Below are 14,750 nucleotides of genomic sequence, written 5' to 3'. Positions count from 1 at the left end.
GACAGCTTCGGGTGAATTGTCTCAGCCATGAGTAAACATGCAGTGATGTGGCAGAAGACACCAGAGCAGCTGCAGAGCCATTGGTGAGTGGAGTGGATTATTTAAGAACATTACCTGCCTGCAGAGGAAAAACTATATAGAAAATGCCTTTGAGACCGTTTCTTAGCTTAATTATTTTTTTCTAGTGGTCTTTGTCAGAGTGTAGAAGCATCCTTATTTTGATCATGTGAAAACTTTTGCAAGATTTTTCTCAGATATTGAAAAGCTGTTAGCCAGGAGTATGTTGTAATGAGGCATAACATTGTTCCTTAAATTTTAGAGGGTAGTTAGAAAGCAGGTGTACATTTATGATTCAATAAAATAATTCTGAAGAAAAATACAGTTGTTTGTCCTCTTTGATTTATACTTTTTTGTACTTTTAATTTTTTTCATAAAAATTTTTTTCTGATTTCATGAGATATCATTGACACACCATTGACATACAGTACTATATATGTTTCGGCTTCCCCCATGGCTCAGTGGTAAAGAATCTGCCTGCAATGCAGGAGTTGCAGGAGATGTTGGTTCAATCTTAAGTCAGGAAGATCCCCTGGAGGAGGGCAGGGCAACCTACTCCAGTATTCTTGCCTGAAGAATCCCATGAACAGAGGAACCTGGTGGGCTACAGTCCCTAAGGTCACAAAAGAGTTGGACAAAATTTAGTGACTAAACAACAAATACAGATAATCATTTTTACGACTTTTCTCAAAGCTAAAATCTTAGAATACTTTCAATTTCATTTTAACTTTCCTGGCTTTTCTATTACTGCTGTCATGCATTTTAATTCTACATATATTTTAATCTCCATGACATATTTCTTGAACTGTTTATAAGCCAAAATTCACTGATATTTATTTTAAATTCTCTTTTGTTGACTCTATTCTTTTCTGCATCCCTAGTGTTTAATTTGGAATTATTGTCCTTTGGACTTAATAACACTGTCTAGTACTTTGTCCAATTCAAGGCTACTAACAATGAAATGCTTCACTTTAAGTTTTTCGGACATCTTTATTTTGGACCATTTTGATGCTAGGTATAGAATTTCGTCTTGACATGAGATTTATTTTAGCACTTTAAAAAGGTTCTCGGGACTTTCCTGGTGGTCCACTGGTTAAGAATCCATTTTCCCGGGACTTCCCTGGTGGCTCAATGGTAAAGAATGCTCCTGCCAGTGCAGGAGATATGGGTTTGATCCATGATCTAGGAAGATCCTACATGCCTCAGAGCAACTAAGCTGGTGCACCACATCTATTGAGCCTGTGCTCTTGAGCCTATGCTCCAAAACGAGAAGCTACTGCAGTGAGAAGCCCAAGCACCGCAACTACAGAGTAGCCCCCATTCGCTGCATCTAGAGAAAAACCCACACAGCAATGAAGACCCAGCATAACCAGAAATAAATAAATAAAATTATATAAGAAAAGGAATCCACCCTCCAACACAGGTTAGATCCCTGGTCAGGGAACTAAGATCCCATATACCACAGGTCAGCTAAGCCTCTGGGCTGCAGCTACTGCTCTTGCACTCTAGAGCTCATGATCTGTAACAAGAGAAGCCCATTGCCCTGCAACCAGAAGCCCATGGAGGGCAGCAAGAGAAGCCCACATGCTGCCCCTGGAGGTAAGCCCATGTGAAGACCCAGTACAGCCAAAAAAAAAAAAGAGAGAGAAATTAAAATATTTTCTAAAATAAAAAGGTTCTGTATTGCTATCTATCTTAGTTTTTATTTATGTCTAGGCATCACCAATTAGCCTCTGTATTCTCTAAAATGTCTAAAATCTTTTTACATTAACTTTGGCATTGAGACCATAGTGTATCTCATTCTTTCCCCTGTGTTTTTGTTTTTGTTTTGTTTTATTTTTTGCTCAAAGGACGTTGAGTTACTTACATCTGTGGGTTGATGTATTTCATCCATTTGGAACATGCTTGCGTATATTTTCACTTGTGATATCAATTCCTCCCCACCTTCTCTCTAGTCCACTCTTCATCACTTCCCACTTATCTTTTAGCTCTGTCTTGTCTATTTTTCACTCTGTGCTTTTGTTTGACTATTTGCTCTTGAACTGTCTTGAAGCTTACTAAATCAGTCTTTTCTTGGAATCAAAACCTTCTTAGTTACTTAATTCCTTAATATCAGTTATAATTTAAATGCCTTCTTCCACAGATTTAATTTTTTAAATAAAAAAGCAGTTTTGTGATGAGAATTTATTCCTTCTGATACGATAAAAGTCAGATAGATAGGAGAACATTGTAATTTGGATCATATTCAGATCAGATTCAGATCAGTCGCTCAGTCATGTCCCACTCTTTTCGACCCCATGAATCGCAGCACGCCAGGCCTCCCTGTCCATCACCAACTCCCAGAGTTCACTCAGACTCACGTCCATCGAGTCAGTGATGCCATCCAGCCATCTCCTCCTCTGTCTTCCCCTTCTCCTCTTGCCCCCAATCCCTCCCAGCATCAGAGTCTTTTCCAATGAGTCAACTCTTCGCATGAGGTGGCCAAAGTACTGGAGTTTCAGCTTTAGCATCATTCCTTCCAAAGAAATCCCAGGGCTGATCTCCTTCAGAATGGACTGGTTGGATCTCCTTGCAGTTTGATGAATTCTGACTCCAATTATATCTTAAAATGGATCATATTAAGATATAATTGGAGTCAGAATTCATCAAACTGTAACTGAAAGTGGGGTCCAGATCCTCACTGCTCAAAAGCCAATAAAGAGGCAAGGTTGATGGAAAGGAAAATTTGCTATATTTTGGATGCCAGTGACTGGGGCCATGGGGGAGGGCAGACTCCTGTCCAAAGGGCAACTCCCCCCTTGACAATCATGGGGCAATAGAGTGTATAGGCAGAAGAATGGGGCTACATGTAGAAACAGCAGTCAGCTCTAATAGTAATCTTGAAATTGGTTACCAGTGGTCTGACCAACATCATCTTGATTGTTTTAAACACAGCTGATTTTAAGTTCCAGGGTTGTATTATTCCCATTTCCTTAAGGCCAATGCTCACAACTGTGGGAGCTTCTGTCATGGCTCCACTCTGGTCATCATACAGTTAACCTGTTCCACTTGGTGGGAGTTTCAGTATCTACAAGACAGCTCAGGATATGGCTCAAAATATTATCTATAGCCCTTGAGAAGGAGCTAAAGTTCCTTGACTATGCTTAATGACTAAACTATTACTGTTTTGTCCTATTTGACTGCTTTTCTTTGCTTCTGCATTTTCTCACTTCTATGATTAAACTTATTCTTCTAGCTAAGTTTTTTTTTTTTCACAGATAATAGGCAGGTTGAGGACATGGGGTAGGGGGATGGGAAAGACTATAGGGGGGACTTGCTCTATTTCAACTCCACTTCTGGGTATATATCTGAACAAAACAAAAGTCATGATCCTGAATAGTCCATGTTCATTGCAGCATTACTTACAATAGCCAAGACATGGAAATGACCCTAAATATCTATCAAAAGATGAATGAATAAATAAAATGTGATTTTACATTTTATGCATATATACATGTATCTATACACATGCTCATATACATATATACATAGACATATATATACACATATAATGATAGACTGTTCAACCATAAAAAAAAATAAGGAAATTGTGCCATTTCCAACAACATGGATAATCTCTTGAGGGCACTATGCTAAGTGAAATAAGTCAGAGAAAGACAAATACTATAGCATCTCATTTATATGATGAACTTAAAGTTTCCTTTTTAATCTCAAAGGAAAAGATACCACCAGAGGTGGGGAATTTGTGGGCAGAGAAATAGAATGAAGGTTGCCAAAAGCTACAAGCTTTTGGTTAAGAAGATAAATAAAGTACTAGGGCAACCAGCAGCAGTGGAAAAGCCAGGATATAGTCAGCTCCTGGGTGGCTTATCAGCTCCACTGGTGGACAGCAGCTCCCAGGCAGTGGATCGACTCCAGGGTAGCCAGCGGCAGCAGAGGTGGGGGTGCCCTCCACTCCTGGGCATCCTCCAACATCAGTTCCAGACTTCCCCAGACCCCCTTTTCAGCCACTCCAACAGGGCCTTTGCCTCAAACTCTGGCCACATCTTGACTGACTCCTGATGCCACTGAAGGTTTAAATGCTCACTGAGGACCAGCAGTGGGAAAGCCAAAGCACAAAGCATTTCATCCAGCTATGCTGAGCAGCTGAAGGGCACATCCGTGCTAAAAACGTGGTACACTGTAGAAGGGAATGGCACACCACTTCAGCATTCTTGCCTTGAGAACCCCATGAACAGTTTGAAAAGGCAAAAAGAGATGACACTGAAAGGTGAACCCCCAGGTCGGTAGGGGCCCAATATTCTACTGGGGTAGAGTGGAGAAATAGCTACAGAAAGGATGAAGAGGCTGAGCCAAAGTGAAAATGACACCCAGGTGTGATTGTATCTGTTGGTGAAAGGGAAATCTGATGCTGTAAAGAACAATACTGCATAGGAACCTGGAATGTTAGGACCATGAAACAAGGTAAATTGGATGTAGTCAAACAAGAGATGTATATTGTCACCCTGCTTATTTAACTTATATGCAGAGTACATCATGAGAAATGCTAGGCTGGAAGAAGCACAAGCTGGAATCAAGATTGCCAGGAGAAATATCAATAACTTCAGATATGCAGATGACACCACCTTTATGGCAGAAGGTGAAGAGGAACTAAAAAGCCTCTTGAAGAAAGTGAAAGAGGTGCCGGGGACCAGCCCCGGCTGATCCAGGGTATTCGAAGGAGAGACGGCGTAGGCGAAGATCAGGAAACAACTGCTTAATTAAACGTTAAGGATATAAAGAGTAATAGAATGAGGATAGCTCAGTGAGGAAATTCAGTGGAGAAAAGAGGCTGAAATAAGGATAGCTCAGTGAGGAAATTCAGTGTAGAAAAGAGGCTGAATAATTCAGCCAGAAGGTAAGAGAAAGAACGACATGGTGAGACCAAGTTTCGGTGAACAAGGCCCGCACTTTATTTTCCAAAGTAGTTTTTATACCTTAAGTTATGCATAGAGGATAATGGGTGAAGGGGTAGAGTCAGGCAGCAAGCCAGGCTTTCTTCCTGCAAACTTATCATGTGCAAAAGCTTAGGTGATTTACATCATCTTCTGGCCCAGAGGCCTGTTAACATTTTAAGACCCTTTCTTCAGAAAACTTATTTTTCTCTAAAGGTGATTGGTCAGGAGCCACCCTCCAAAAGCATTAGATAAAGTTGCATTCCTACAGAGCAAAGGTGTGGTGGGCTATAACAAGAAAAAGAATTAACTCAAGGGTCCCAGGTTACAAACATTAAAGCTACTACTTACACCAATTATATTAATCAATACACTGCCAGGGACACAGCAGGTAAGGGATATGGAAACTTAGCAGCAAACATTGGCCCAACAAGTGAAAATCCCTTCACCAATACAATTTCTAATCAATCTTTTAACTACTCAAAAGAATCTGTGTTTAGACAGTTTAGAACATCTCCTGCCTCTCACAGTTGGGAGGCTCTGAACAATCACATGTGGCCGGAAAAACCTATTCAGGCAGGCTAGGGGATTTCCAAAGGAGTTTGTAGGTTGAAACACTGTCACACCCAGGAATTATTAACTGGAGCTGTAAGCTAACTCTTTTTTCAGAGAGGTAGTGGGGGACAGCCCCCCGTAAAGTCAGAGGTGTAGGTGAGAGCACAAAGCAGAAAGTAGGCAGACTCTGGTTTTGGGTGTAAATGCTTGAGAATTTCCAGGGGAACTCCTGAGGCTCGATCCCGCCTTTGCGTATGCCGAGCCTCCTTCCTCATGACCTTTGTCATGGGTGGAGCTCCTCACGCTGGCTCCCGGCAGTGATAGAATTCCAGTTGAGCTATTCCAGATCCTGAAAGATGATGCTGTGGAAAGTGCTGTACTCAATATGCAATATGCACTCAATATGCAATATGCCGGCTCCCGGCAAAGAGGAGAGTGAAAAAGTTGACTTAAAGTTCAACATTCAGAAAACGAAGATCATGGCATCTGGTCCCACATCATTCATGGGAAATAGATGGGGAAACAGTGGAAACAGTGTTAGACTTTATTTGGGGGGGGGCTCCAAAATCACTGCAGATGGTGATTGCAGCCATGAAATTAAAAGATGCTTATTCCTTGGAAGGAAAGTTATGACCAACCTAGATAGCATATTCAAAAGCAGAGACATTACTTTGCCAACAAAGGTCCGTATAGTCAAGGTTATGGTTTTTCCAGTGGTCATGTATGGATGTGAGAGTTGGACTGTGAAGAAAGCTGATCGCCAAAGAACTGATGCTTTTGAACTGTGGTGTTGGAGAAGACTCTTGAGAGTCCCTTGGACTGCAAGGAGATCCAACCAGTCCATTCTAAAGGAGATCAGTCTTTGGTGTTCTTTGGAAGGAATGATGCTAAAGCTGAAACTCCATACTTTGGCCACCTCATGAGAAGAGTTGACTCATTAGAAAAGACTCTGATGCTAGGTAGGATTGGGGGCAGGAGGAGAAGGGGACGACAGAGGATGAGATGGCTTGATGGCATCACTGACTCGATGGACATGAGTTTGGGTGAACTCAGGGAGTTGGTGATCGACAGGGAGGCCTGGCTTGCTGCAATTCATGGGGTTTCAAAGAGTCAGACACGATTAAGCAACTGAACTGAACAGAACTGAAACAGGAGATGGCAAGAGTGAATATCAACATTTCAGGAATCAGTGAACTAAAATGGTCGGGAATGGGCAAATTTAATATAGATGACCTATCTACTACTAAAGGGCAAAAATCCTTTAGAAGAAATGGAGTAGCCCTCATAGTCAACAAAAGAGTCCAAAATGCAGTTCTTGGATGCAATCTCAAAAATAACAGAATGATCTCTGTTTGTTTTCAAGACAAACCATTCAATATCACAGTAATCCAAGTCTATGCCCCAACCTCTAATGCTGAAGAAGCTGAAGTTGAACTATTCTATGAAGACCTACAAGACCTCCTAGAACAAAAACCGAAACAGATGTCCTTTTCACCATAGGGGAGTGAAATGTAAAAGTAGGAAGTCAAGAGATAACTGGAGTAACAGGCAAGTTTGTCCTTAGAGGAGTATAAAACAAAGCAGGGAAAATGTTAACAGTTTTGCCAAGAGAATGCACTGGTCATAGCAAACACCCTCTTCCAACGACACAAGAGATGATGCTAAACATTGACATCACCAGATGGTCAGTGCCAGAATTAGATTGATTATATTTTTTGCAGCCAAAGATGGAGAGGCTCTATACAGTCAGCAAAAACAAGACCTGAAGCTGACCATGGCTCAGATCATCAGCTCCTTACTGCAAAATTCAGGCTCAAATTGAAGAAAGTAGGGGAAACTACTAGGTCACTCAGTTATGACCAAAATAAAATCCCTTATGATTATACAATGGAAGTGACAAATAGATTCAAGGGATTAGATCTGATAGACAGAGTGCCTAAAAACCTATGGATGGAGGTTCCTAACATTGTACAGGAGGTGGTGACCAAAACCATCCCCAAGAAAAAGAAATGCAGCAAGGCAAAGTGGTTGTCTGAAGAGGCCTTACAAATAGCTGAGAAAAGAAGAAAAGCAAAAGGCAAAGGAGAAAGGGAAAGATAAACTCAACAGAATGCAGAGTCCCAAAGAATAGCAAGGAGTGGTAAGAAAGCCTTCTTAAATGACCAATGCAAAGAAATAGATGAAAACAATAGAATGGGAAAGACTAGAGATCTCTAAGAAAATTGGAGATACCAAGGGAACACTTCATACAAAGATAGGCACAAAAAAGGACAAAAACAGCAAGGACCTAACAGAAGCAGAAGAGATTAAGAAAATGTGGCAAGAATACACAGAACAACTATACAAAAAAGATCTTCATGACCCAGTTAACCATGATGGTGTGATCACTCACCTAGAGCCAGACATCCTGGACTATGGAACATTGCATTAAACAAAGGATTAGAAAGCATTGCTATGAACAAAGCTAATGGAGGTGATGGAATTCTAGCTGAGATATTTCAAATCCTAAAATATGATGCTGTTAAAGTGCTCCACTCATTATGCCAGCAAATTTGGAAAACTCAGCAGTGGCCACAGGACTGGAAAACATCAGTTTTCATTCCAATCCCAAAGAAAAGCAATGCCAAAAGATGTTCAAATTACTGTATAATTACACTCATTTCACATGCCAATAGATTTTGCTCAAAATCCTTCAAGCTAGCCTTCAGCAGTATGTGAACCAAGAACTTTCAGATGTCAAATTGGATTTAGAAAAGGCAGAGGAACCAGAGATCAGATTGCCAACATACCCTGGATCATAGAAAAAAGCAAGAGAATTCCCAAAAAACACTGGCTTCTGCTTCATTGAATATGCTAAAAGTTTTGTGTAGATCATGACAAACTGTAATATTCTTAAAGAAATGGGAATAACAGAACACCTTACCTTCCTCCTGAGAAACCTGTATGCAGGAAAAGAAGCAACAGTTAGAACCAGACACAGAACAATGGTCTGGTTCAAAACTGAGAAAGGAGTCCATCGAGGCTGTATATTGTCACCCTGCTTATTTAACTTCAATGCAGAGTGCATCATGAGAAATGCCTGGCTGGCTGAAGCACAAGCTAGAATCAAGATTGCCAGGAGAAATATCAACAACCTCAGATATGCAGATGATACCACTTTAATGTCAGAAAGTGAAGAGGAACTAAAGAGCCTCTTGAAGAACATGAAAGAGGAGAGGGAAAAAGCTGGCTTAACACTCAACACTCAAAAAACAAAGATCATGGCATCCAGTCCCATCACTTCACGGCAAATAGATCGGGAAACAATGGAAACAGTGAGAGACTTTATTTTGGGGGGCTCCAAAATCACTTCTGATGGTAACTGCAGCCACAAAATTAAAAGACACTTACTCCTTGGAAGAATAGCAATGTCAAGCCTTGACTGTTTTTAAAAGCAGAGACATGACTTTGCCAACAAAGGTCCATCTGGTCAAAGTTATGCTTTTTCCAGTAGTCATGTATGGATGTGAGAGTTGGACCATAAAGAAGGCTGAGCACCAAATAATTGATGCTTTCAAACTGTGTTGCTGGAGAATACTCTTGAGAGTCCCTTGGACTGCAAGGAGATCAAACCAGTCAATCCTAAAGGAAATCAACCCTGACTATTCATTGGAAGGACTGATGCTGAACCTGAAGCTCCAATACTTTGGCCACCTGATGGGAAGAGCTGGCTCATTGGAAAACACCATGATGCTGGGGAAATTGAGGGCAACAGGAGAAGGGGGAAACAGAGAATGAGACAGTTGGATGGCATCACTGACTCAATGGGCATGTTATTTGAGGAAACTCAGGGAGATGGTGATAGAGAAACCTGGCATGCTGCAGTTTATAGGGTTGCAACTAGTCAGACATGACTCAGTGAATGAACAACAAGGGATGTAATGTACATGATGACTATAGTTAGCACTTGATTTTTGTCCCATATACCGCAGGACAACGAAGCCTACCTGTTGCAACTACTGAGCCTGTGTGCCTCAAGTAGAGAACCCATGCACCTTAGAGTCGGTGCTTTACAACAAGAGAGGCATCCACGCACTGCAATGAAGACCCAGTGCCGCCTAAATAAATGAGTGATAGTGGTCTGGTGGTTTAGTCATTAAGTCATGTCCAACTCTTGGGACCCCATGGACTAAAGCCCCCAGGCTCTTCTGTCCATAGGATTTCCCAGTTGATAATCCTGGAGTGTGTTGCCATTTCCCTCTGCAGAGGATCTTCCCCACCCAGGAATTGAATCCACGTCTACTGCATTGGCAGGTGGATTCTTTACCACTATGCCAGTCAGTTTTCATTCCAGTCCCAAAGAAAGGCAATGCCAAAGAATGCTCACACTACCACACAATTGCACTCATCTCACATGCTAGTAAAGTAATGCCCAAAATTCTCCAAGCCAGGCTTCAGCAATACGTGAACCATGAACTTCCAGATGTTCAAGCTGGTTTTAGAAAAGGCAGAGGAACCAGAGATCAAATTGCCAACATCTTCTGGATCATGGAAAAAGCAAGAGAGTTCCAGAAAAACATCTATTTCTGCTTTATTGACTATGCCAAAGCCTTTGACTGTGTGGATCACAAGTGTGGAAATTTCTGAAAGAGATGGGAATACCAGACCACCTGATCTGCCTCTTGAGAAACCTCTATGCAGGTCAGGAAGCAAGAGTTAGAACTGGACATGGAACAACAGACTGGTTCCAAAGAGGAAAAGGAGTATGTCAAGGCTGTATATTGTCACTCTGTTTATTTAACTTGTGTGCAGAGTACATCATGAGAAACGCTGGGCTGGAAGAAGCACAAGCTGGAGTCAAGATTGCCAGGAGAAACATCAATAACCTCAGGTATGCAGATGACACCACCCTTATGGCAGAAAGTGAAGAGGAACTCAAAAGCCTCTTGATGAAAGTGAAAGTGGAGAGTGAAAAAGTGGGCTTAAAGCTCAACATTCAGAAAACGAAGATCATGGCATCTGGTCCCATCACTTCATGGGAAATAGATGGGGAAACAGTGTCAGACTTTATTTTTGGGGGCTCCAAAATCACTGCAGATGGTGATTGCAGCCATGAAATTAAAAGACGCCTACTCCTTGGAAGGAAAGTTATGACCAATCTAGATAGCATATTCAAAAGCAGAGACATTACTTTGCCAAAAAAGGTCCATCTAGTCAAGGCCATGGTTTTTCCAGTGGTCATGTATGGATGTGAGAGTTGGACTGTGAAGAAGCCTGAGCGTCAAAGAACTGATGCTTTTGAACTGTGGTGTTGGAGAAGACTCTTGAGAGTCCCTTGGACTGCAAGGAGTTCCAACCAGTCCATTCTAAAGGAGATCAGTCCTGGGTGTTCTTTGGAAGGACTGATGCTGAAGCTGAAACTCCAGTACTTTGGCCACCTCATGCGAAGAGTTGACTCATTGGGAAAGACTCTGATGCTGGGAGGGATTGAGGGCAGGAGGAGAAGGGGATCACAGAGGATGAGATGGCTGGATGGCATCACTGACTCGATGGACGTGAGTCTGAGTGAACTCCGGGAGTTGGTGATGGACAGGGAGGCCTGGCGTGCTGCGATTTATGGGGTCGCAAAGAGTCGGACATGACTACTTGACTGAACTGAACTGATGCCACCTGGGAAGCTGCTAAAAATAAACAGTAAATTAAATAGTATATATCAATAATACCTCATAAAGTAGAAAAAAATTACTTAAAGATAAAAATTTTAAAGTGAAAAAGTTATAAATGAAAAAGGACAAATTACAACTGCTTTTCTTTTAGAATTATTTTATTAAATCATAAAAGTACAACTGCTTCTTAACTCTACAGACAGTTTTATTTTTTTTTTTTTTCAAGTTTAATATATTTTTATTTTTCCAATAAAAGGAACAACATTCTGTCTATTGTGCTGATTCTGGCTAATAGTTTCAAAACTTTGAGAAAAAAACATTTTAAAGGTTTCACATGTCACCTGAAACTTACACATTTAACATTATCAAAGAAGGAATACTTCTACACTCACTAGAAATAAACAGTTAAGAAGCTAGGAAACTGTCTCAAAGTCAGTTTTTTTTCACAATTTTTCCTCCACAGGAAGGTAATGTTCTTAAATAATCCAGTCCATTCACAAAAATGACTCTTTGAATCTGCTCTGAGGTCTTCTGACACATCACTAAATATTTATTCATGGCTGAGATAAGAGTTTTCTTAATGTCCTTATTTCAAGAACCTGAAACTGTTCTGTTATGTCTGGGCTCTCATCCTCTGCTATTCAGACAGTGAAGCCCAGGGCAAACAGGAAGAAGCTCAATATCCACTTCCGCCTCCATAACCCCCACTTCCTCCATTGCCGCCTGGGCCATAATTTCCTCCACCGTATGGGGCCACTATGTTCCTGCCAACACCAAAGATTCCATTCCTCATTGGACCATAATTAGAAGGTTGCTGGTCGTAATTTCCAAAATTATTGCCATAACCACCTCCAGAGAATTCCCACTGGTTGCCATACCCAGGACGTCGACCAGCATATTCTCCACCTCCTCCTCCATAACAAGGGTAACCTCCAAAATTCCCACCTCCATAACAAGGGTAACCTCCAAAATTCCCACCTCCAGGTCCTCCTCCATACCCATGACAGCCATCCCTAGATTCGGGACCATTTCCATATCCATCAGCTTCTCCTCTAAATTTAGTTCCTGGCCCTCGTCCAAAATTTCCACCCCCATTAGAAGAAACACTAAAACCAAAAGGGCCTCCTTTTCTACTTCTAGGACCTTGAATTTCCTTCATTTCCTGTCTCGACAAAGCCTTCCCAACTTCTGCACGATGACCGTTGATGGCATGGTATTTCTGCAACATTATCTTATCCACGGGATCATAGTCATCAAAAGTCACAAATCCAAAGCCTCTTTTCTTGCCTGACTGCCTATCTGTAATGATCTCAATGGCATCGATTTTTCCGTATTTCTCAAAGTACTCTCTAAGATGATGCTCCTCGGTATCTTCCTTAATTCCACCAACGAACAGCTTCTTCACATTGACAAGCGACCCCTGCTTTTCAGACTTCTCTCTCGAAACAGCACGTTTGGGGTCAACCACTCTCCCATCAATGGAATGAGGTCTGGCTGCCATGGCTGCATCCACCTCAGCCACGGAGGAGAAAGTAACAAAACCAAACCCTCTTGATTTTTGACTGGCAAGGCCCCTTATGACCACACAGTCTGTGAGTTCTCCCCACTGCTGGTAGTAATTCTTCAGACTTTCTTCTGTGGTTTCAGAGCTCAAGCCACCAATGAAGAGTTTACGGATTTGTTCGTTTTCTTTCTTTTCCCTCTTCACAGGAACAGATTTCACAGTTTTCTCCATTGCCCGTTCACTCGCTGCAGCCATATTTCCAGTAGCCGAGGTTAACGCGAGATCTCGCGGGATGAACAGAGACCCAGCAGGTCTCTACTGCGGGGTGAGGCCCTCTACTGCTCCAGGAACGGCAGGTCTAGGAACCTCCACAGGGAGTCGGTGATGTGGCTCAGACCTCCAGAGCCGCTGCCTCTGGAGCCTTCGAATCAGTCTTGAGCACCTTTCAATGTTCCTGCAAAACACCATTTAACAGAGTGACCTTTCCTGATCCAGTCATTAAGATTAATATTGCACTTTCCCTATTAATGTTTCCAATTTTGAATTGTATGTATAGTATCCAGACTTCCCGGGTGGTGCTAGTAAAGAACCTGCCTGCCAATGCAGGTTAGATGTAATCGATCCCTGGGTCGGGAAGATCCCCTGGAGAAGGGCATGGCAATCCATTCCAGTTTTCTTGCCTGGAGAATCCCATGGGCAGAGGAACCTGGCAGGCTGCAGTCCATGGGTTCACAAACTTAGCACGCAGGCACATCATCTCTTTATCTTGATTTTCTCACTAAGTTGGATGCCCAATGAAGGGAAGAGTAATGTGGACTTTAGCAGTTTACACTGACAGACTCACTTATTCACTTTGCCCTTAGACTGGGCTCAGATATATTTTTTGAAAAAGACTGTTCAAACTCAAAAAAGTACTTTCTAAACTTTTCTAATAAATTCACTCAACTTCAGTTATATGGTGATAAAAATCTCTTTTGTGGTAGACTGTCTAATTGGCACTAGGGCTTCTAATCCTTTCTCTATGTAATCCATTTAACCTCTAATCACAATAATCTGGTTAACATGTAAACCTAATCAGCACACCTTTTCATTTAAATCCATCATCTCTGTCTTCAGAAAATATTTTTAAAGGGAGAAACTAAAATTTTTATTTTATTTCTGTTGTCCTGCCATAATTATTAACACTATCCCTGAACATTGATCTAGAAGTCCCAAGTTTGGAGGGAAAATTATTTGATCATCCCATTTACAGAGCATCTATTGGGAGGACTAATGCTGAAACTGAAGCTCCAATCCTTTGGCCACCTGATCTAAAGAAAAATTGAAAAGACCCTGATGCTTGGAAAGATTGAAGGCAGGAGAGGAAGGGGATGACAGAGCATGAGATGGTTGGATGGCATCACCAACTCAGTGGACACGAATTAGAACAAACTCTGGAAGATAGTGAAGGACAGGGGAGCCTGGCATGCTGCAGTCCATGGGATGGCAAAGAGTTAGACATGATTTAGCCACCGAACAACAATTATATGCCACATTGTACTAAAACCCTTGAGTTTAAATTAGTCACTGCCCCAGTTTATTTGAATCCTAATGAGTAAAAAGGGTTATAGACTAAAGAATATCTACTATTGTGGGGATTCTCCAGGCAAGAATACTGGAATGGGTTGCCATGCTCTCCTCCAGGGCGTCTTCCCAACCCAGCGATTGAACCCAGATCTCCCACATTGCATGAAGGCTCTTTACAGTCTGAGCCACCAGGGTAGCACAAGAATACTGGAGTGGGTAGCCTATCCCTTCGCCAGGGGAACCTCCTGACCCAGGAGTCTAACGGTGGTCTCCTGCATTACAGGTGGATTCTTTACCAGCTGAGCTACCTGAGAAGCCCATATCTACTATAGTTTCAGGTATAATTAAGTATTGTGAGCATCAATAAAGCCAACAGAGAGACAGAGAAAGAAGGAGATATGGAGGAAGAGAGGTAAGAAGGGAGAAAAAATTAATGACAATTGTTGATGAAGAAATTGCGGAAGGCCAAACTGATGACCTATTTGAAGC

At 41.8% G+C, this 14,750-nt stretch overlaps 1 protein-coding gene across 1 annotated transcript in view; it reads right to left on the bottom strand.

Annotated features, from left to right (window-relative positions):
• LOC101904981 (uncharacterized) overlaps positions 1 to 14,750 on the bottom strand; it is a 48,361-nt gene that overhangs the window by 10,833 nt on the left and 22,778 nt on the right. The window contains exon 3 of the mRNA XM_024995365.2: positions 11,871 to 13,149. Within this exon, the coding sequence (XP_024851133.1) occupies positions 11,871 to 12,950 (1,080 nt within the window). The 5' untranslated portion in view covers positions 12,951 to 13,149. The remainder of the gene's footprint in view (positions 1 to 11,870; positions 13,150 to 14,750) is intronic.

Source organism: Bos taurus, chromosome 7, assembly GCF_002263795.3.
Source record: "Bos taurus isolate L1 Dominette 01449 registration number 42190680 breed Hereford chromosome 7, ARS-UCD2.0, whole genome shotgun sequence".
In the NCBI taxonomy this organism is placed as follows: domain Eukaryota; kingdom Metazoa; phylum Chordata; class Mammalia; order Artiodactyla; family Bovidae; genus Bos; species Bos taurus.
This window is presented reverse-complemented; position numbering and strand designations above follow the sequence as displayed.